At 44.4% G+C, this 23,611-nt stretch overlaps 1 protein-coding gene across 1 annotated transcript in view; it reads left to right on the top strand.

The window, feature by feature from the left end:
• Positions 1–3,311: 3,311 nt before the first annotated feature.
• MYO10 (myosin X) overlaps positions 3,312–23,611 on the top strand; it is a 193,381-nt gene continuing 173,081 nt past the window's right edge. The window contains exon 1 of the mRNA XM_072958828.1: positions 3,312–3,857. Coding sequence (XP_072814929.1) covers positions 3,837–3,857 — 21 coding nt within the window. The 5' untranslated portion in view covers positions 3,312–3,836. The remainder of the gene's footprint in view (positions 3,858–23,611) is intronic.

Raw genomic sequence — 23,611 nt, forward strand, 5'->3', positions numbered from 1 at the left:
AACAACATTAAAGGAGTCCCTTAATGTTCGTTTGTTCAAAAGGCAAAAACATGTGAATTTTTAAACATCCAAGACTATAAGCGAACTGAAAGGGACTGCTGTTTAGTTGAGCATGAAAAACAGGATCTTAAGGTTGTGTCAGTTATTAACTTCTAATTTGTGCGAAAGAAACTCCAGAACTTTCCCTTTCTGTAACTAGTAATTAAACCATTAGTTGGACTGGAGCAATTAAAGGTGAGTACTTTATGAAAACCATAGTAATGAAAAAGACTCTGTACATAAAGACACATCCAGATTAGGAAATCCTCGCGGCAACAGAACAACAGCAAAGAAACTCAATTTGAAATCACAAAGGAAATTAAGACAACCCATTTCAACGAAACCCAACAAACATGTGGTGGAAACAAAAACTGACACATACATGTACAGAAGTCTCCTTTAAGTGGGGAAATGGTTCCATCTATTTACAAATATATATTTGTCACTGATGGATTAATTTTTGCAGCTAAAGAAGAGAAGGTAACGTGAGCTTTTTTGGTGTTTTATTTTGCAAGTGCAACACTCTATTAGCATGGTGTCAGAGAAATAAGGAGGATAATTAAGAAGGGACTTAGCCTCAGAGAAATGTGCCCAATCTGGCATTAACATTCTTGACTGTCAGTTCTCAGAAGGCAGGATTTCATGTTTTAGCCCAAACAGCTTTGACCAAGGGGCAACACAGCTCCTTGAAAGGAAGCCCTTAACTTAAAAAAAAAAAATGGTAACAAGTGGATATTCTTAGAAATCTACTGATTTAAAATACATCCCCTTCTCTGTCCAATTTTCTCAAAGTTCTTGTAAATTTAACATAGCCCTTTTAAACAACTGATTTCACCCCCAAATACTTGAAAGTTGATATCTTGCATTTTGCTGTTTGTTCAGCAAATAGAATCTTGCTGCTCCAGTTTATCTTTATACCTTTTAAAGCTGTGCATTTATATGGAAAAGCTGATGAATTCTGACAACCTAAAGCAGTTACCTGCAAACTCAGAGTTGTCTACCTGGGTATTTACTAAAATGCAGATTCTTAGGCACCAAGCCCACCCCTGAGATACAGTCATGTTTTTTGCTTGTTTGTTTTTCCTTTTTAACAACTGTCCTAGGGGATTTTGATAAAATGGTGTAAACTTTTTAAAGAAATATAATTGAGTAAAAGTCAACCCTTATGAATTGGATCTGGCTCACAATTCTAGCTGGGGGGTATATAATTATTAACCATATCTTCTTAATCAACAGGGAAGTGATTTTTAAAATATTAATAGACTTCTTTTTTTGAGCAATGTTAGCTTTACAGGAAAATTGAGGTTAAAGTGTCCCAGTTTCTTCTATTATTAACATGTTGTAATGCTGTGGGACATTTGTGACAAGTGATGAGCCAGTATTGGAGAGTGACTTTGAAATGACATGGCCAGGTCCATCAGTCGCTGGGCTGTTGCTGGGAACCAAGCCACATCCACACCCTTACTTGAACAAGCTGCCTGGTACTTTCTCTGGAGTGATGTTCTACACAGATTAACACCATAATGACTGTAATTGCTCTGTTCCAGTATCTGAACACAGGTGGCAGCAGGACTCATTTGACTAAGCACTTTGATTGGTGCCTGGGATGGTTGTTATTTATCCTGGCTCCATCTTAACTTTCCATGCAACCTGGGACACAATCTTTAATGGCTTACATGTGTGAACCTGTGAAACAGGGCAATCACATAGCATAATATCCCGAGTTAATTTATACCTTGACTCTTTCCAAAGGGAAGGGGAGTGAATACAAAGATATTAATGCTGAAGAACTCCTCTGAGATAAGTTGCAAACATGCCTGAATTTTTACACAAGGATTACAGAAGGATGCTTCATTCATTCGTTCTCTGAGACAGGCTGGGGATACAAATTTGAAAGCACAGTCCTCTCTCTTAAGGAGCTTCTAATCTCCCAACTGAAGATGGGTAGGACACCAATAAAAAAATACCCTTAACATGGTATAGTTTCCTCAGTAGTCTTAGAAATAAGCCACACCGTGTGGTTAGGTGGAGCTGGAAGGGGGCTGAGTGGTTGGGCATCTCTGGGCAGGCTTACCCTGGAAGATGTGACTTTCCCACTTGAGTTTTAAAGGATGAGTAGCAGTTGGCAAATCCCCTAGAGAGAACTTCTCAAACCATTTGTGGTGAGGAACCAGTCGTTTTTGTTTCCAATCTGCCAGGTACCAATAGGAGAACCCTGTTGTGCCAGGTGTGACTCACTACGGAGTTTGACAACACCCAAACTGGTTTATACTCGGTTTGAAGAGTCCACCGATCATGTGCTTTTATGTCGTGTTATTTTTACATTGCTACAAAAGTTTGTAAACCTTTGTCCTCAATTTTTCTACTTGTTACAGGTTTCCAAACAGTTGGCAGAACAGCACAAGGCCAGGTGCCATTCTTTGAGGGCAGCTGGAAGCTTGCTGGAACTGCATATCATCAGTGCTCACCCCACTCAGTTCCAATCTGCATTTTAATCAGATTCCCAGGTGATTCCTGTGCGCGCTCAAGTTTGAAGACCTGCCCTAGAGGAAACTAAGACTCAGTACCAGGTGGATTTGATCCTTCATCCATCTCACTTCCGTCTGCCTATCTGCTTCCTTATGTCCAGGAAAAGGGTTACATTTTTTAAGGTGCAATTGGCCACGTCCTCTCTGCTTACAAAACTATATTTTCCCGCTGCAATGAAAATGTCTTTTAACCTGACTGCAGGAGAGAAACACCACACCGGAAGGCAGCTTCCAGAAATTCTGATTAGCCTCCGTTCTCCGCTTTGATCTGGTCCAAGAGCAGGGGCAACTCCGCGGACCGCGCTTCCTTCCCCGGGGTCGCTCATCTGCCGAGCTGCATTAATGAGATCCGCGTTGAGCCCGTTCCAGGGTTCGCTAAAGATCAAAGGCACAAAAAACGTCCCCCAACCCCTCCTCTTCGGTGACTATTTGGTCTCTTTCACCAGAGAGAAGAGTCAGCACCCCCGCCCGCACCTAGGCGGGGAGGCGGGGAAGGAGGGGGAAACCGCTTGGACCCCGCCTTCCCCGCCTGCCGCGGAGGCTGCCGTGGCCAGAGGCTCACGGAGGGCGGGGTCTGGGCGTAGATGGGGGCGGGGCGCGCCGGCCGGGCAAGGCTAGACCCTGCGGAAGCGCGGAGCGGGGTTGGCCGAGGCCTGGGCTCCTGGAGGGGCGGGGCGTGGCGGGCGAGCAGGGTGGGCCGGCTGAGTGGGCGGAGCTCAGCTCTTGGCGGGGCGGGGCGAGGCGAGCGAGTGGGCGGGGCCGGACCGTGCGCTCCGATCTGCAAGTCTCGGTGAGGTGGTGAGCCGGCTGAGCCCGGGCGCTCGAGTCCTCACCGCGGCGGCGCTAGCGCGGGGAGAGCAACTCCGGGTTCGCTTTGTGGCTGCTGTTCCCCTGCCCGTCCGGAGCGCCTCCGGCCGGAGCGCAGAAGGAGGGGCGCGCTCCCCAGCCCCCCGCCGCCCTCCCTCAGCCCGGGGGAAGAATGTGCCACCAGCTGTTCTCCGCTCGCGAGCGCTGCGTCCAGGAGTGAGGGACTTGGAGAAATTGGAGACAAAGGCTGCGGTTGGGACGGATGAGTTAGAGACTTGGGTTTGGGCAAACAAAAGGTGCGAAAGACGAGAAGGGGAGAAGGAGATGGCAGCGGGGGAGCCCCGGGGGCTCGAGTTCCTGGGAGTCGCGCCGTGACACGCATGGTTTCCTCGGACCTTCAGCTGGGCTGACTTCCGCGAGCTGGAAGCCGGACTCTGGCAAGTTGGGAAGCGCACGGGAACAATGGACAACTTCTTCCCCGAGGTGAGTGCGCTCGCGGCCGGGAGGGCAGGCGCCGGCGGCCCGGCCCGACTCGGCGCGGACTCCCTTCCTGTCCGGACCTGGCCTCCAGGCAGGGAGGGATGTGCGTACCGCGCCGCGCGCACACTTGCTACCGCGCACTCTTAAGCCCGAGAGGGCGAGACTTTCTGGGAGTCGCCTGAGACCAACCCCCGGGGAGTCTCCGGCTGAGTAAGCCGGGGCAGGTTTTATTTTGTCCCGTGCTCGCACTTGGCTCCGGGATGTAGGGAAGATGAGCGTCCTTTTGCGTGGGTGGCTGGCTCACCGGGTGTCCCTGCGGCGCTCCGCGCGAGAGGAGGCGGCGGACTAGGGGCCCGGACGGGGGATCTGCATGCCCGGCTGCCTGGGTGCAGGAAACCCAATAAAATGTTCAGCGGGGACGTGCCTTTCCCCAAGAAAGGTCTGGTCTGGTATTTCCTTTGCAAAACGTGCCGGCTTCCTGTGAGAGGGGTGCAAACACTTCCAGAGGAGACGGCTTAATGAAGTGTGAGAAGGGGGAGGCGAGGGTTTAATCATTCACCGTGGTCTCTGCCGGTCGGACCTTTGGAGTCTAGGTCTAGTGCTCACCAAGAAGTGCTCGTTTAGAATTTGAGATCATTCCAGAGGGAAGATGAAAAGATCAAATATTTGTGCTGTCTTTGGCAGATTTTGAATTTGAATTTGAAGAAGATCGTTTAGGACAAACAGGTTATTTTTAAAGATTAAAACGATCTTCCTTTTAGGGTCGTTGAAGGCGGGACACCGGAGTTACTTGAAACTCTTGACTTGAGAACCGTTTTTGGGGGGGGTTGGGGGGTTGAGAGTTACTGTGGTTTCTTGGCTCCCTTTTCTTTCTTGGTTGTGTTTGTTTAACAAATTATATTTAAGTTTGAGGTTTTAAGTGGCTCAAAGTAAACTTAGTTGACTTGAGGAGTCTGAAGTGACTTTCACTGAAAGCAAGGGATGTATTGTAAATCCAGGACAGTTTTGGAATCTTCCAGCAAATTAGACTGGTGAGGGTTTGCCTCTGTGTTGGCTAACTCGCTTTGTCAGACTTAATTGGGTATATTATTTCAAGTCATTGTACTTTCTGGATGCCCGCTTACTAGAGATAGCTGTTTATAATGACCAAAGTGATGAATATATTCTCGTGTAACAGTATTATCCACTTTTTTCAAAGTGATGTCTCACGTGTGATACCCACATTAACTGAGAGGTAGATTGGACAGGAATTAATCATTCATTAATATATTTTTACTTTTTTTTTTAAAGAATGAAACCTCTAATTGTGAGACAGTAGCATTTTCTAATCCATAGACCTTTGTTTCATGTTTGTAAGAAGGCACCAGAACTTTTTGCAGGAGTTGCAGGTTAACCAATGATGAAAGACCGGTGAGCTATGTTTAATTGCTTTCATCTGTTGGAAAACCTCAGGCCCTGCCTGCAGGACACTAATTCTTAACTTTTTTTTTTTTTTGAGATGGGCAGAGAGGGTAGGGAGGCCTTTATTTTGATTTTGTGTTATGGGTCCCTTAGGAAATTTGATGAGACGAAGAATTTGTATTTCGTTTGTTGGGTTCTCAGTCCCCATGAAGCCTGTCCGTGGACCGGGGTGGGCCAGTGAAATCCCCTTTGGGAGAACTCTGCCCCCTAGCGCAAGTGGGGGAAACTGCAGGATAGCGCGAGACAGCTGCAACCTCCTTCCCTCCAGCAGTCCTGTCTGACTTCCAAGCCCGTTCTCCTTACACTGAACCAAGGTAAGTGTAAGGAGATCTAGTTGTGGAATTTTATTTCCATGATTAATATAATGTTGAAGTTGTCCATCTTCTCCATTCCCTTTCTTTCTTAGATGAAGACTCTTAAACCAAAGACATTAAGTTGCTTGCTCAAGGTTGAAAAGATGGTTAATAGAACCCACAGCCTTTTTCCTCTGTTGCTGGTGACCTTAGTATTTTGGGAAATGGTTATGTATTTAAAGTTATACCTTTAATCTTGAGCTGTATTTATGTTACAGTGTTAATTTCTAATTAGAAATTAATTCTGATCTTTATTTCTAGTCAGTATTAATTTCTAATCAGAGTTTCTCCTCTCAGCATAATTGCTTTGAATGGGAAGCAGGCAGAGCCACAGAGGCTATGCATTGCTGTATTGATTGGAGACAAACTCCTAATGTAGACCCTGTCACTCTTCAGTGTCTCATAACAGAGCATCCTTTTGTTAAATTGTTCAGTGAAGAACATCTTGTAATGTCCTGTTAGAGTAGAAACGGTGAGTGTGAAGTGATACATTTCCAAGGACAGCAGAATTGTAGAGCCTCATTTATCACTAAGTGGTGCCCTGTTCTTTGGTAACTTTTCCCCTTGTGATTTAGGGATAATGATGTATTAGTTTCAAATGGCTGTCCAACAAGCAGTGTGAACAACTGAAGAAGAAATTGAATGAGATGTTACATGTATTAGCTTTATGTGTGAATGGCCAAATAATAAGGAAATGGGAGCTCCTTGTGACTAACAGCTGCTATTTAGAGCTAGAGCAGGGTTTCTCAAACTGGGTACCATTGACATGTTAATTCTTTGGTGTGGGGGGACCGTCCTGTGCTTGGTACCCCTGGCCTCTACCCAGTAGATGCTAGTGACACCCGGAGTCGTGACAACCAAGATGTCTGCAGACATTGCCCAATGAGCCCCAGGGAGCAAAGTCACTCCCAGCTGAGAACCACTGAGCTAGACTCACGAAGCATTTGCCCTGTGGAATTAACTCCCGTGCGTGTTGCAGGCACAGGCTTCTTGCCTGCTTTAAGTGGCATCCGGTGTCTTACTGCCGCCAGCCCGAAGCTTGTGAGGCTTGTGCCCCTCAGCTGATGGGCTACTGACCGCAGAGCGTACCCCCTAGATAGGAGACACCGAGTTCCCCACACCCCCCAACTGAGTTTGTTTATTCATGGCCCGCCTTGGATTTTTATGACTTCTCTTGTGTAAATTGTGTGCGCACTTCTGGGAAATTTGATTTCTCAGCATTTAGAGGTAAGCTTTTAAAAAGTTCACTTCAGGAGGAACCTAAGTTTAGGTACGTCTGTAACCAGAAGCAATTTTTAAAACTGAAAAGGCTCAGCCAGGAAAGTAGCAAGACTACTGTGCAAACGTGTGGTTGGCGTTTTGAAGGGGCCGCTGTTTCCAAGTCCTCAGGGCTAAGCACAGTGCCCTGAATACTGGAGGGGCCGGTCGGTGCCAGCTGAACACACAAATGAACTTGACTTTTCTGTCTTCTGTTTAAGGAACAGGAGTGGCCTAATGGCCGTTCAAGCAAAAGATCTTTTGAGGGTTATTAGTGGGACATAGGTGAACACTTTGACTTTCAGAAAAAGTATGTAAGAATATTCCCAAGTAAGGTGCTCATTAATACAAGCATAAAGCAGATATTAATGTTTTAAGGGATGGACTGTTGGTGGGAAACATTCCAGCTGTACCTGCTTCTTACAGCCTTGTTCACTCTGGGTTGGAACAAACCCGACTCTCAAGATGTTAAGTGGGAACACCTTCCTCATCTCCACTTAATTTGGGAAGATGTCTTAGTTTAGTACCTGGAGTTCACGAGTTTAACCTGGAATGAGTTCTTGAGCCTGTTTTTCTCCTCATTTTATAGTGTTTTGTTTTGTTTCACGTCTTATATTTCTTGTTTTGGTTAAAAAAAATGAAGACTTATTTTTGGCAGCTTCTCCCCTCCACCCTCCCGTCATTTCTCAAGGGCAAAAAGGAAGCGCAGAGGACTTCCTTGTCTCACCGCATCCTGAGGATGAGCCCTTTGACGACTATAAAATGGAATCAGAACATTCCCTGATCTCCCTTTTTCCCACCATGGAGTGACGGTGTCTTGCCCTTTCTGCACACCCTGCAAGGATTTCTGTAGTCAGGTGCTCATTTTTGGGGCCCTGCCAGCAAAGCTCCGGGATCAGCTGCGAGCAGGGCAGTTGTTGGAGCAGGGAGCCTGTCTCCTGTGCAGGGTGGGGCGGGCAGGGCAGGGCTGGTCCCCCACGTCCGCCCGTGGCCTGCTGTTCGAGGCGCTCACCTCTCACCAGATCAGGCCCAGACCAGCCTGGGAGGGGCCGTCACTGTTTAACCAGGGCTGTGCAGGGAGAGGGCAGGGTGCTTGCTTTTCCAGCCCTGCCAGCTTTTCATTGGGTCACCTTTAGTAAGGACACGAGCCTTGAATATGCGCTCCTATGGGGATCAGTAGGAAGTGGGGAACCTTCTTATTAATGGGTTTCAAACTTTTGCACTCAGAGTAATTGTTGTGTAATACTCTCAGGCCATTGGTTTGCAGGGAGCCCTCAAGCAGGAGCAACAAGCCAAGTTTCCATGAAGCCTGGCCTGACTGCCCCTGGGCAGGGTGAGGGCGCCTCATTCTTGAGTGTAGAAAAGATGTGGCCTCGGGGAGCCCGGCTGCACCCTCCCCACCTGTGGGCTCTCAGCCAGGTTATCTGGCCTTCCTTCGGGGGCTTGCTTTCTCTGTAAGTGAGCATAATAGTGTTGACCTTGCATGGTTATTAGAATTCGAGATAAGATTTACAAAGGACTTGGCACCTGGTAGGTTAGTAATAAGAAAAGGTTGTAGTAACCTAGAAGTTAGGAACGAGCGGCCTTTGGTGGTGACTGAGAGCCCCGCACCCAATGGCGCAGGGGGCTCTTGGCGTTAGAGCTGTTACCAGTATCATTTCTGGTGATAGATTGCGTTTATTAATTCTCTTCCTTTTGACCAGTACATGTCTGGCTGATTTTCCAGAAGTCTGTAAAGCGTGCCTGTATTGCTTACAAAATCAGGTTCACATGCGTAGTCCAGTTTCCAAGGCCTTGTGACCTTGCATCTCTTTCCTGCTCTCCCCGACATGAATTCTACTCCTGAGGCTCTGTTCCCAGTCCCATTCCGTCCCTTTGTGTCTGTGCCCTCCTCTGCTGATCGGATGTCCTGCCTGTCTGGCTTCTTTTTGAAACCATCCCTGACAGGCCTAGTTCATGGTCACTCCTTCCTCTCTTTCCTCTGAGCTTGGCTCTGCCTCTTTCTGTCCTGGTCCTGTTAGGAATTTGTTAGCCAGAGGCTTTATTTACCTTTCTTTCTATTTTTTCCCCTCCCCCTACTTCTCAAATGAGCAAACAGGGTTAATATCTGATTTATAAGTTTTATCACCTTGTTTGTACTGAAAGGTCCTTGAGGATAGGATTCTATCCTTGTGTTACTTTCCCCTCAAGTACAGATTTTTTTTTATAGCGAGAGGGGATTCTTCTTCCTCTCTTGATTATGCAGCATTTTACAGTTCTTTGAAAACAGTAATAAATATGGCTGAGATGTACTGAGGGCTTACTAGGTGCCAGACACGTTTCTGAGCACTTTACAGTCAGTAATTAATCCCTATAACAACCCTATGAGTAAGGCTTCCTAAAGGAGGAAGGAGAGGCACAGAGAGGTTAAGTAACTGGCTCCAGGTCACACAGAAAGGGATGGCCAGGCTTTGAACCTAGACAGGTTGTCTCCGGAGTCTCTGTGCTGTTCACGGCCATGCTTTCCTCTCCTGTGGGTGTCACTTGCCTTATGCTTGCGTCATTGTTTCTAAATACTTTGATGAGGTGCTTTATACCATAGGCAGTTAGTAGATGAATTTTGAGTTGAAAACTGTATGCAGGTTTGGGAATACAAGTGGCCAGAGCCCCAGAAACATGGCAGACCCAGGAGGGTGATGTTTATCAGCTTTTGAGCATGCCACTCATTTTTATTTTGCTTAGGAGAGACAGTTACCTTCTGTTCCCTTGTAAAATGTGGCTTCTGAAGCTGCTGGCCCCAACCTCATGAGGATGGTAGGAAGATTTAGATCATAAGGAAGGCACTTAGAAAGCTAGAGTTTTGAGAAGTATTTTTTACATTAAAATGAAAGGTGAGACTCATCTGACTCCCCAGTTCTAACTATCCGTTGTTGGAGTCTTCCTCCTGGAGGTTTTCTGATGGAATCTTCTCTTTTGGTTAAAGATTCTGGCTGCCTTCCCAGAGTTTCTCCATATCCGTCGCTTTACTTGTTAGCTTATTAATGCTTGTGGGTGGGGTGATCATTGACAGCATAGCGGAGCATTTCTCAAAGAGCATTCCTTGAATAAAACATTTTGCTGCCTCGCTGAGAGCTGTTTGGAAAATGTGCCCGCCAGGCCTCAAATAAGAAACTTGAGTCCCCAATTTAAATCTAGCCTCTCATGTCACATGACATCATATCATCTGACTCTGCCAGTTACAGGGGGAGAAAGTGTCAGAGTGCTTGTGGCGAAGCTGTGACGCAGCTCTTGAAACAGCCAGAGCAGGGCAGGACCAGCTGGCGGGTATGCACTTAAACGGTCTTACCTTCCTCCAGCTTCAGGATCTGCTCTTCAGGGTGAAAACTGACTCCACATAACAGCATTTACAATTGTGGTAATTAAAAAAAAAAGTGAGAGATTTACCTTAGAAAAGGTGGGCAAGGTTGAATTTTTGTACTTTGGTGTAGGAATGTTTATCTGTACTACCTGTGAGTGACTTAAGGGCCGAGGTAAGTTTTGGGGGTGTTGGAATAGAATGTAGCTTTTTCACTTGGTCTCTTACCTAACACTGGGTCCCCAAAGAATACTATGATTCTTTTGTGTCATTTTTGAGGGTCAATTAATAACATGTAAGCAGTGTCCATTGACCATAATGTGCATTGTTGGGGAGAGGTGGACTTTTTGAAGAATCTGCTCCTGATACTGACTTTGTGTGTTAAAGTTCTATTTAAAAGAAATTTATCTAGTAGACTGCAGGCTCATGTGTGCAGCTACCATTGATTTGGGGGTTTTAGTAGCTTCGTAGATACTTAAATTTGTGTTACTAGGAATAAATTTAGCATTAGGAATGTTCTTAAAAACAAAAGCTTTGATAAACATAGATTTACCATATTACTCTTTCATGTCATTCTTAAATTCATTTTTTTCTCTCCTTAATCCTGCAAAGTGTACTCAGTTTAGAAAATTTAGAAAACACCTTAAGTCAAGGGCAAAAACTTCCCCAGCCCTACTCTTAATGTTTTGTGGTATATGGTTTCTCTGCCTCTGTATCTTTCTGTAAAAGGACACCTGGAATGTTTTTCACTTAAGAGTTGATTGAGAAAAGCTTTAAATGCCAAGAAACTCGCATGTGTGCAGACAGGACCAGGGGCACGAACGAGTTACAAATGGAAGCCCCATATCGTGTATCTCAATATTTAAGTTATAGATCAAGCTTCCAAACTGGTAAGTAAGTGTCTTCTGGTCTCCTACTTTGAGAAATAAAGCTTCATTGGGATACAACTGAAAAATGTCAAGAGTGGTGGGTTTTGTTGCTGAAAGTCAGACCATGCGGGATGGATGGAGGCAATCGCAGTTGCACCTGTGTGGGTGTGTTTTGCTGGGCCAGTGATGTCTGCATGAGTAACAGACACAGACTCCACAATAAATTTTCCATAAAGCTACTCTCCTTGCCCATATTTCAGCAGAATCACTAATTATATGGTTACAGTCAAAAGTTTCACAGTAATTTGTTTCATTGACAGTGACACCAAAGTAGAAATCCTTTCTTGAGTCACTGTGGTTCTTTAATTTCAATTTAAAGAAGGCCTGCTTTGCAAAGGCAGGACAGTAGTTATTGGCATTGTTAACCAAATTCATGCAGCAATATTTGGATGAAAAAAGGAATACAGGTTATTGATATTGCAGGAAGTAAAGTATTTTAATTTCATTATATAAGTCTTTAATAGTGTGAATTTTCCCTATTTCTTAAGTTGTTCCTCAAACTTTTCAGTCCTTTGTATACTATAAAGAAAATGAAGACAGAAGTGAATTCATTAAAAATCTGTTTTCAGATGAGACTAAACTTTAATGCATCTTGGCCAGAAAGTAGTCTATATATAAAGGTGTGGTAAGGGATGATGCGTGTGTGAATGTTTTTCTTCCTAGTCATGCAATTTTTTTTATTTCCTTCGTCTAATTTTTTTAATATTTTCTTGAACTACCAGTTTTGATGCATGTTTCATTCGATTGAGGAAATTTTTCTCCAGTTTTTAAAAACACATTTTTAAAAAGTGAAGTGGCTAAATTAGTTTGGGAGATTTTAGAAGCTTTTGCTAATATTGTTAATAGTAGACAATAGTTCATATCAAATAATTGCTGCTCACTACTGCAAGTTCAAAATTGATAATATCATTTGCCGTCAAAGACCATGATTCACTCTTCATATAAGGAGCTTCTGTTTATTTACTTTTTTTCCCTTTGTGATGTACAGGGAAAGCCTGTAGCCCAAGGGAGGAGTCCTAGGTGTCTGGTCTAAGAGTGGCCCTGCTCATTCAAAGGCATGTAAATCACCTTATTTGTTCACTTTAGATGGTTTCTAGATATTTGCTTTTACAGAAGGCTGCAGACGTACATTCTTGTACCCAGGTCATTGCACACTTGTCTGATTATTTCTTGAGGATAAAATTTTCCGGGAGTGGAGATGTTTGATCAAAGGGTTTTGCACATTTTTACTTAGACTGTTTGGCAGCAAAAGTTTTCTGAGGGTTTTGAGCCCAGCCTCACCCAGGCACGGCTGAGACACCCTGTCATGATATATTTATGAAAACAGGGGTTTTGTAACTTCTTATTAGAGTTAATGACATGCATTGTTTCACGGAGGAAGTCAGCACATAATCCTGGGTTTCTGTGTCCACTGTTAGGTTCTTCTCTGAGCCAGAGTGGAGGAGGGAGGCGTTCTTCTCAGTTAATTATAAGCAGGGCTGTGGATTCATATCCAACCCCCAGAAGACCCCAGCACTGTACCTGCTGTTCATTTAAGGGCAAAGCACACACAGGGGACCTGGCTTTACACCCGCTGGGGAGCCATTGGCCTTTTGTGTTGGGACTTGTTTGTATGGATTTTTTTTTTTTAATTCTCATTCCTTTGCATTGTAATTAAGTATCCTTGTGAGTTAACCCTGAGCCAGAGCAGTTATGTGGTGGTGGTTCTAGCTGCAGGGATTTAGGTGACATACAGCACTGTTGAGGGGGGTGTTATGTGTGTGTGTGTGAATGAGTGAGTGAGAGACACTTTAAGGCTTATTATCTCCAGGAAGTCTTTCCATGGACTTTGTTATTTTTTAAAAAGTTTTTTTTTAATTTTATTTTTTTGGGGGAGGAGGTTTATGTATAAATTAGGTTTATTTTTTATTTTTAGAGAAGGTACTGGGGATTGAACCAAGGACCTCGTGCATCTAAGCATGTGCTCTACCACTTGAGCTATACCCTCCCCCTCCACAGGCTTTAAAACGGAAGTGTTGAGTGCTGGGTGAAAATGACACTCCACCTTTTACGATGCATACTGTGGTCACTTAATACAAGTTTGCTTCTGTTTATTTCTGCCCACATTTTGTTCTTTTATTCATGTGTGCTAAGGGCCAAGTTGCATCTCCAGTGTGGAAATTTTTCCAGCCTCAGATTTGTGGATGTGGGCAAGTGTGCCCTCTTTCTAGGTCTCCTCAGCCTCAGGACTCTGGACATTTCTGCTGGATCGGTCGTTGTCGCTTGGGGCTGTCCTGTGCATTGTAGGGCGTGAAGCAGCATCCCTGGCCTCTGATCTTGAGATGCCAGTGGCATTCGCACCCCTCCACCCCCCAAAACTGTGACAGCCAAAAGCATCTCCAGCCCTTGCAGGTGTCCCCAGGGGGAGGGACGTAGGGGGATGGATGCAGAATCGCTGTAGTTGAGAATCGCAACGCCGTGTTCACACTTTGATGGCCAGAGCTTAAATCTGGATCCTGCTGGGACTTTCATCACCCTTCTTATTTGTGCTGATTCCTGATGACTCTTCACTCCTCGGGTGATGGGGACCCTGCAGTTATCAGTGTGGAAATTTTATTCAATTTAGGATCCAAACTCTCCCCGTGAGACTTGGACACTTAGACTCGATTTATCGTCTAAGTTGTGTCTGGTTGGAATATTTACTTCCAGCTGTGCCATCTGCCCAAGGGCTTTTGTTGGTCTCCCTTCTGGTGTTTTAAATCTGGTTCCCAGAGTCCTCACCATAAAGCATGGGAGAAATATTTATTTTACTGAGTAATCAAAATGATAGTTGTTCTCCACTAAGAAAAAAGGAGATCATATCTTCTCCAAGTTTTGAGAACATGTTGAGGTAAGTTATATCTATTGCCCTCTCTCCCATGTATTTTGTACAGTTTTACTCTGGCATGCTTTGCCTTTTTTTTTTTTTTTAATATAGACTCGGATATTGCCAGAATAATACAGGGAGGTCCTGCGTACCTGTCACCCAGTTTCCCTGGTTGTGACATTTTATATAACAATAGGTAACAGGAGTACAGGATGTCAGCCGGGAAAGTGTAGTTGATGTAGTGTTGTGTTAATTTCTGGAGAACAACATAGTGATTCAGTCATACGTATATATATTTTTCATATTGTTTTTCATTATAGGTTATTACAAGTTACTGAATATGGTTCCCTGTGCTATACAGAAGAACCTTATTGTTTATCTGTTCTGTATGTAGTGGTTTGTATCTGCTAATCCTGAACTCCTGAATTATCCCTCTTCCCTCCCCTTTCCCCTTTGGTAACCAGAAGTTTGTTTTCTGTGTCTTGATTTCACCAGTTTTTACATCCACTCACTTGTATGCACATGTTTGTAGTTCTAAGCAATGTTATCACAGTACAGTTCCGTGCAACCACCAGCACAATCATACTACAGAACTCCCCCCATTTTTGTGTTACCCCCACAAGAGGTAGTCCCACTCTCCCCCCAGGCCCTAGTAACCACTAATTTGTTCTCTATCATTTTGTCATTTGAGACTCTTACAGAAATGGAATCGGTGTAAATCCCGTGAGGTTGGCATTTTTCACCCACGCCCTGGAGACCCACCCGTGTTTTGGGCATCCGTGCTTGTTGCATTTTATTGCTCACTGCTATCCCAGTGTATGAGTACCCTTCTGATACCTGTGCTGACAACCATTATCATTCTGAGGCTCGCAGTTATTTGTGTAGTAAGTTGCTCTGTTTGTTTCGTGGCTGTTGAGAGCTCAGACTCTCATGGCCCTTCTGGTTTATTCCTTGTAGTGGATTTAAGTGCTGTTGTCAAAGACTTTTTTGGTTTGTAACTCTGTCTCAAGTAGTTCAAGGTCGGTTTGGTCAGAACCAGTGCATTTGAACTCTTGCTTATCGTCTTGCCAGCTAGCAGATTCCTACTCGTGCTCTCTTTCCCCGAGATAGAAGCTTCATGAAATCAATGACTTGATGGCTGGGCTGTCAAGGTCGCAATCTTAACAGGTGACAGCCCCACGTGGACCAGCCAGGTGAGCAAATGGATGGTGACATTCACTAGAGCCCAGACTTCTTGGGACGCTGAACAAAAGTGCGACAAGGTATTCTGGTCATCCATCAGTATCTCGGCATGCCCAGGTGGAAGGGGGTTTCTTTGATGTATGTCCAGACTTCCAAGGCCACGGAAGGTGTCCTGACTCGAGTTGGGTGTGTAGTGGTGGTAGCAGGGAGGGGTCATCTGGGTGGAAGGTGTGAGCAGAGAGGGTGGAGGAGACAAGGCACAGCCTCCAGCCAAAGGCTTGTCACCCTGCACAGACCCAAGAATGCACTCTGCTGGGAGCCTAGGGGTGCAGGGTTGGGGGTCCTTGCCTTTGCTGTGGTCCTGAGTCTTGCCTGTTGGGGAGGAATGCCCAGTGAATGGGCCCAGTAGAGAAGCAAGAGGAGTATCTCCCAGTTATTTTACTGGGCGTGGGCTCTTCCTTACTGTTTCTGGCCCCATGCCTTGGGCACAGGGGGAGAAAACTTAGGTAAATCCCATGAAGAGGAACTCTTTTTACCTCTTTAATCCCTGGGGCGAGGGGCCACTTGACAGCTCCCCCAGCCGGAGGACATGCAGTCTGAACTCCCCTGATGCTCACCACTAGTTTCTGAGCCAGCCTCCTGTGGTCTGCTGTCTCACCCAGGTCCCCTGACCGCCACCCTCTTCCTTTCCTAATGAGAATCTGAGCTGAGAGTGAGCCCCGAGCCCTTGGGAGCCGCGTGTGCTCCGCTCCCACCACCTAGGGTGTACGTCACAGGGTTTCTCCACATAAGGATTTCCTTTCGTGGTAACTCCTGTTTTCTGTGACTAATGTCCACTTGGTCGTGTTTTTTCCACCAAGTTTATGGTGTGGAGTGTGACTAGTGTTTCTGCAGCAAGTAGGTAAGCTGTTACTTCTCAAGTGTAAAAGATAATTTTTTTTTGGTTTAAAATGGTTTATATATAGGAGATTAATATATCATGTATGTATATGTGTGTACATATGAACGTGTATCTGTAGATATGTAATATATATGTTTGATTTAGCATCATGCTTTCTGACTAAGGCAGTCTGTTGGTGTGGGAATGAAGCGCCTTATCAAGGCCATGCTGCCTAGGGGCTTTTGCACACGTCTAGTAGATGTATTGTTTGCCGTACAGCAGCAGTCTTTCCTAGGCAGTATTTCTGAGCTGCTTACAGTTTCCTAAGAAGATAAAAGTTAGAAGCAGACTCCCCAAAAAACTTGCATTGTTAGGATGGGGTCATCAGAAAACTGCCTTGTTAATCCTAGTTTTACTGCGTTTCCATAAGATTTTCATTCCTTTGGGGATTCTCTCCAAAATAGATGCCAAGTTCAGCTTCAAAGATATAAAGTCAGGTGTGGACCGTAAGTTCTGGCAATCTTCAGACCTTAAGGAGCACTGAAATTCTTGGCTGCTTCTCTGGTTAACATAGCTTTTTCAGCTGTAACAATTTCCTTCGTGCCTTTGGGCAGATCTGAGAGGTGAGCTTACTGTATTTTAGGTTCTAAAACCACGTTCACTTAAGGTTCTCTTCGAAAAGACCAGTGTCTCTTTTCTCTAAGTATTTTTATATCTCCTGTTTTTCATCGTACATATCAGAAGGAAAAACATCTGTTAGAACGAGCTCTTGGTTGTGAAATTAGGACTGGCTTCTGCTGTACAGTATTTTGGAGAGTAAGCAGGTCAGGGGCTCTTTGCATATGTTGTGAGGGATAATTTGTGCATCTGTCTTCTCACCGTAGCCATTATTTTCCGGTATTATACCATAGGAAATTCAAACACAAGCCATCAGCTCTAAGAGTGAAAATGGGGAGCACAAATTCGTCTAGCTTGGCTGCCTTAGGCCTCGCTCTTTTGTGGATTGTATGCAGCGTGAAGAAAGGGTGATTCTGAAATGGAAAAAAATCTTTCAAGGAGTTCAGATGGCTCTTCACATGGAATGTAACTTCGTCTTTACTCACCTATTACCTTTGAGACATCCAGTAGATTCCTTTTACCCTGAGGCACAGAGAACTAGGTTACTTTACCCAGGGCCTACCATGAGAGGATGGGGTCGGAAATACCACGTTATCACTTAGGTTATGTCTTTTGAGTCTCTTAAAATCCCCTTAAACCTCCACCAGATCCTTCAGTGGGAATCTCTGGAGTTGGTATGTGTGTGTGAAACAAGGAAATAGGATATAGCTTTAGAAGAATAAAAGGTCCCTTGAGGGTGTTCTTATGCATTATCATAAAATGTTTGATGAAATTGAATAGCTGTTTCCTTAAGGAAAGCGGAATTTTAGAAGCTAATTTAAAAAATGGTATATCCTTTATCACACCCAGCTTTGGACAAAATTACCTTTTAAAGAAAAGAAAATGTAGACTCTAGCAGTGTTCTCTAATGCAAGTCAATGGCTTATTTGTCCAAGGAGGAAATACGTAGATTTAGGATTTACTATAGTGTGGGATTTTGGTAACAATTTGAATACATGGAACTCTGCACTGTGGCTTGGCCATTGCATCATCTGTGCCATCTGCATTTCCTTTTATCCAGTTTTTTAACTTGCAAAAGTTTATTGATCACTCACCAGGGGCTGAGATTGTGCTAAATTCTCAACTTGGGTTAATTCATTTAATCTGCCCAGTAGTTTTATATGGTTGGTACCATTTCACATATGAAAATACAGAGTCTTAGAGAAGTTAAGTCATTTGCCTAAGTTCACACAGCTGGGAAGTGGTAGAACCAGAGTTTGGACCCAAAGATAGACAGCCGCATGGAACCTGAATTCATTTGGGGGTGATGGCAGTAGTTCATGTAGGAGGTGAGGATAGAATCTGTGTGGAGAGCTTTGGGAGTGTGTGTTTGCTGCTGCTCAGAGAGCCGACCAAAGTCACGTGATACAAGCCTAAGAAAAATGACCTAATTTGCCAACGACTGCAACAAGGGGTAGGAATTTTCCTGTAATCAAACAAAGCAAAGACACAGTCCTTCTGATTGCGCCTGGGACAGCAGCAACTGGACACTCATCCTGAGTGACAGGAGTAGCAAGAGTTCTGTTCTGAGAGACGATGCAGAGAATGGTTTCAATGAAATTCTTGCAGGTTTCTGGGGAGCATCTCTACTGAAGGCAAAGGTCGCACTGAATTTCCTAAGTCATTTTTCTTGGCTTTGTCTGTTTCTGATGAAGTCCAGATTCCCATGAAGTGATGTTGGAAGAAGGCTTGTTTGCTTTGGAATCTATGTGCGGTTTGAGAATCTTGCTTGTCATCTGTGGAGCTGATTGCTCTGTCTGCCCTGTAGATGGAAGTGGCACTCAGCTGGCATTTCGGCTGCTCACATCTTCCTCAGCAGGTATAGATGAAGTGCTGTTTCATTCAAGTTTAGGGGTACTACTACTTTTTTTTATTTTAATAAAGACTTTATTCTTTGAGAGCAGTTTCAGTCTTACAGCCTAAAATTTTAAACTATTTTAGGTATCGACCTTCCTTCAATTGATGTGAGATTTTTTAACAGGTAGATAATGGTCTACATTGAAATCAACTTTGCCGAGCTGTAATCCAGTTAAGGCGGTGATAATGGTAGCTGCTAATGTTTTTCATTCCTAAGGAGGTACAGAGTTTGCAGTTTAAAAAGAAAAGCACTAGCCTGGCTGGAACAGCACATACATTCTTTGTCATTAAGTGGACACTCTGGACATTGCCAGGGGCTGGGTACATTATGAAGGATGTAATTATGTTTTAGGTAAAGTAGTGGTTCTCAACAAGGGGCAGTTTTGTCTCCCTAGGGACATTTAGCAAAGTACGGAGACATTTTTGCTTGTGACTGTCAGTGTGGGGAGGGGACTCCTGGCATCGAGTGGGAAGAAACCAGGGATGCTCTTGAACATCCTAGAAGCACAGGGCAGTCCCACGCAATACAAATTGATTCAGTCCACGTGTCAACAGTGGCAAGACTGAGAAGCCCTGAGGGAGAAGATTGACTTGATTCCATATCCCCCTCTGTATTTTAATTTTCTATGTTTTCTAAATAAAGTTGTTGCTACTAAAGCAACCTCCTTTTTGTGGGGGGGTGTATCTATGATATAGTCATCTTGTTTTTAATTTATTGTAATATTATTAAATTATTAAATTAATTTAATTTATTTAATTATATTGTATAATGTAATCTGAATTATATTATAGCTTAGTTTTATTATGTATCTAGATCTATAGTCATATCTTATTATAGTTTTATCTTTATTCCAAAATGTTTCTGTGGCATTAGCAAAAAATAAATAAAATGTGTGTATTATAAACAAACCTGTATATTTATATAGTGGGATATAAAGTAATTTTTCTAGACCTGAACAATGAGCTTCCATTTATCCTAAAAAGCAAAAGAATAGGCAGTAGGGCAGGTTTGGTCACGGAAGCCCAGGAAACAGATGTGTGTATTTCTGGGATGAAAGAAAGCTAGCAGGGGCCAGCATTCGAGATCTGCCCTCTGCTCTCTGGGCCTCGCTTGTCATTTGATTATTTCAATCACTAAGCGCTTGGGGTAGCAACCCTTGTAATGCAAGAGGCAGCCTCTTTGAGCAGGATAAATGAACCTTTACCAACAAATTCCACACCTTCTCTTTTCTTTTCCGCTTCTCCCAGTTTTGATGAGTGAGTGTGCGTTTTCTTTCCGCTTCATTTTCACCTAGCGTGATGTTTAATTGCAAGACACGGTAATGAATCACTGAAAGCTTCGTAAGGACATTTGGCTCAGCAGGCAAAACTTTTATTGGCTGAAAATCAGTGAAAGGTGACTTAAAAGTTCACACCCTTATTCTCACCAAACCTTCAAGCAGGAGGAAAATTAGGTTGGGTTCATCTTAAAGTTCCTGGATTTAATCTATAGTTTAGGAGTGAGGTGGGTTTTTTTTTTCTCTCTTTAGTTTTGGGTTAATGAGGTATAATTGACATATAAAATTGTAAGATATTTAAAGTATACAGCATGGTAAGAGTGAATTCCTTTCATGTTTCTCCTCACCTTTTCCCCCACCTCAGGCAGCTGGACGAAAAAAGGAAATACGCTTATTATCTATTGACTTTGTTGCTTTTTAACCTGTTAAGTGAGACATCTTTCTAGATGAACTTTAGTGTTGTACATGTTTTGTTTGTTGCTTGAGAATCAGTTAAATAAAGACTCCTCAGGGCTCCAAATGGGATACTTAATTTGTTAGAACAAGAGTCCACAGCACTGTCTAACACAACATTAATATGCTAAGTGGATAATTTGTTGGGCATTAACTGACTCTGCCGTGGCATTAAGGACTCTGAACATGGTTCATGATAGAAATCTGGGCTTGATAGGTTGGTAATGAGGCTTCAGCAATGACATCATCACCAAGGCTTGAACTTAACCGCTCTGGACAAAGCCATTCATGGTGAGGGACATGCACCGCATCCTTATTCACCAGCTTGGTTAATTCAGATTCATGATAAGATACTGGAGTATGGCGAGTGGTTTTTTTGCTTGAGAGATAACTGCTCCTCAAAAAGACCGATGTTGATGGACTGCAGCGTGGTACAGCTGTGCCAGCGGAAGTGTGATGGGCTGGGATGCTTGTGAGACCAAGGCTGTGCTAAAGCTGTCACCTCGCTGTAGGTGGGATTCCCACTCCTGCCCTCCTGAGACTGTGACTCCATGGAGGGGGCACCAGAGGATGCTGGGAAGTGCACTTGATCAGCTGCTGCACCTTGAAAGTTCCCTCAGATTTACCTAGAAGCTACAGACCTCTAAAACTGACAACAGCAATAGTAGTGGGCATTGATGAGACACTTATTTGATGCCATGTGCTGTGCTGAGCCTTTTGTGTACATCACCTCGTTGAATGCTCTGCATGTTAGCAAGTAAGGTCAATCCCATGTGGAGCTGAACAGCCTGCGGCTTAGAGGGCTTAAGTGCCCAGTCAAGCCCCACAGCTAGTAGACGAGGTGCCGGGTCTCTTGCCTGATTCCAGAGCCTGCGTGTTCATTCCTTTTCCTCCAGGTTGATATCTCCAGGGCTTATCATGGTTCTCCCAGCCAGACGGATTGCCAGTCTGGAAGACTGCTGTGGGTTTCGTCGAATGTGTGAACTTTTCCTAGTGCCATAGAATCCCACGCTTGGTAGTGACTCTATTTCAAGGTTATTTTCATGGCTCCTGTACACAGTCGAGGGTGTGTTTTGTCTCAGACTTCCTCGAACATAGGGCATTTCTGGGGCTAGAAAGTCACTATTTGCAAATAGGCAAAACAAAAATTGTGGACTCAGCAGAAATAACCAGTCTGCAGAATTAACAGTGACATCGATGGACCACGTAGGCTTCCTGGGACATCACTGGTCCCAGCCGGGAGATGGTCGTGGACATTTTGCTGGCCACTCTCTGACAGCATAGATTCACTGATAGTGGATATTCAGGTTCTTGTACGAGTGGGCCTGTGAGCTTCATAGAATAGTCCAGCAGACACTCACGAAGGTCCTTGGAAATGTGGTCACAGAATCATTAAAGTGGCTGTGTGGCCAGCAAGTGGGATCAGCGGTGAGCTTTCTTGGCCCAGCCGCCCTCACGTTGGAATATTAAGTCTTTATCGTTTCCTTGAGGTCAGACAGAAGTTGCTAGTGTGCCTCTGCCTTACTTGACCTAACTTAACTGCCCAAGTTCATGTTCCCAGGGACCTGCTTCCTTTAAGAAGCTGGGGGTTGGCTGAGTGTGGTTTTTTATTTCTTGCCTTGACTGAGATGATGATTAAAGTTTTCAACATTGAGGTGTGGAAAGCGACCCACATTATGGAGGTAATTCCTTCTACTGGTGACCCTTCTGTGCCTGGGGGCTCCCTCCCCCAACTGCAGGGCTAGGCTTTGCTTTGCCTTTTGTACTTGGAGCTCTGATTTTTCCATCCTCACTTCTGAACTTTCATACGTGCACATGAATTATAGTTCCAGCTCGTCTCTCTTGTTCTGACTCCAGATCTTGTGGTCCCCTGGCCATGCCCAGATCCCACATCACACCTCTGACCCTGCTCTGACCACTGGCCACTGCTCAGGGTTGATCTTGCTTCTGCGTGGAGCCGGCCCCTCTTGGCCTCCTCCCTAGTCTCTGACTCGTTGCCATCCTGGGGCATCTCCATGATGACAGATTCCCCTCTTCCTTCTTCGGCTGGAAGATCCACCCTACAGGTGCAGTTTCTCCAAAAGATGACTTCATTCACAGACCTTGAAGAAGGAGGTTCTCTGACACTGGCGATGAAACTTGAAATTAATCATTCAGTCTTGAGTTTCAGGTGGCCGCGCAAGGAGAGGCAGAAAGTCACAGTTTAAAACGTTGACAAGTAATTCCTGGCACAAAGGCCTGGATTCCTTCCAAACGTACCAAGCATACAGCTGTCTGGTCTATTGCGAGTCAAAGGCGAGTTGATTGTTTCTCAGGGTTTGGCTTTTTCCAATTAATGGGCAAACATGTTCAGAGGATGCTGATAACTGCTTGTACCTTTAAAAAATTTGTTTCTAGCACCTTTCAATTCTGAAGAGAATAGTTTTTTAGCTGGGGAGAAAGCAGCTAATTTTGAGATTTGGGTTAAGACATCAATCACAACAGAATGGACGCACCGTGAGAAATGCAGGCTCCTTTTTGGTGAACTTTATGAAAACCAAAGAAAAGATAGAATCGGTTCTTTATTTTTTGAGGAATAAACAATTTCTTTGCGTTCTGGTGTTCAGTTGGCAGCTGGCCAGGAAGCGTGCCTACAGCTCAGGATTCATCCCAAACCAAACTAGTGGAAAAAGTCTGACTTGCTGGAGGCTGAAATTCAATATCAAGGCGGTGACATGGGGCGTGTGTGTGAATGGTGGGGCAGGGTGGTGGGTGAAAGATGTTGGAAGGCTTAACCTCTGGCAGCTATAAATGGAATACTTACTCACTTGGGTGGCTAAAATTCATGCTTTTAAAAAGGGCTTTATTCTGCCATTTGGTCAGAATTAAGATATGATTTAATGTATCATACCCAAGCTGGGTCTAAAAACATACTCATTTTCTTTTGATTTGAGCCAAGTTTAATTAAGAGCACTGCTTGACAAGCCCATTAAATAATTTAAACACTTCCCTTCAAAAGCTTACTCTGAATGGAGGCATTATGTACAAAATAATGCATTTTTCAAAACCTGTCTTGAGACCCAGACTATGTGAGGCACTATGTAAAAGGCTTGCAAATTTGGGGCTGGCAGGTAGGAAAGGTGAGTAAAATGATCCAGGTTGTGGGCTATAGGGAGTGGTGGGGACTGTGGTTAACCAGCTCACAGACCTGAAAGAATTAAGGCTCTGTTTTGGCAGGTCCAGTTTTAAAAGAGAGACCAGATAATGTAGATTTCTGCAAGGTGTCCCCAGTT

Source organism: Vicugna pacos, chromosome 3 (genome assembly GCF_048564905.1).
Source record: "Vicugna pacos chromosome 3, VicPac4, whole genome shotgun sequence".
Classification (NCBI taxonomy): Eukaryota; Metazoa; Chordata; class Mammalia; order Artiodactyla; family Camelidae; genus Vicugna; species Vicugna pacos.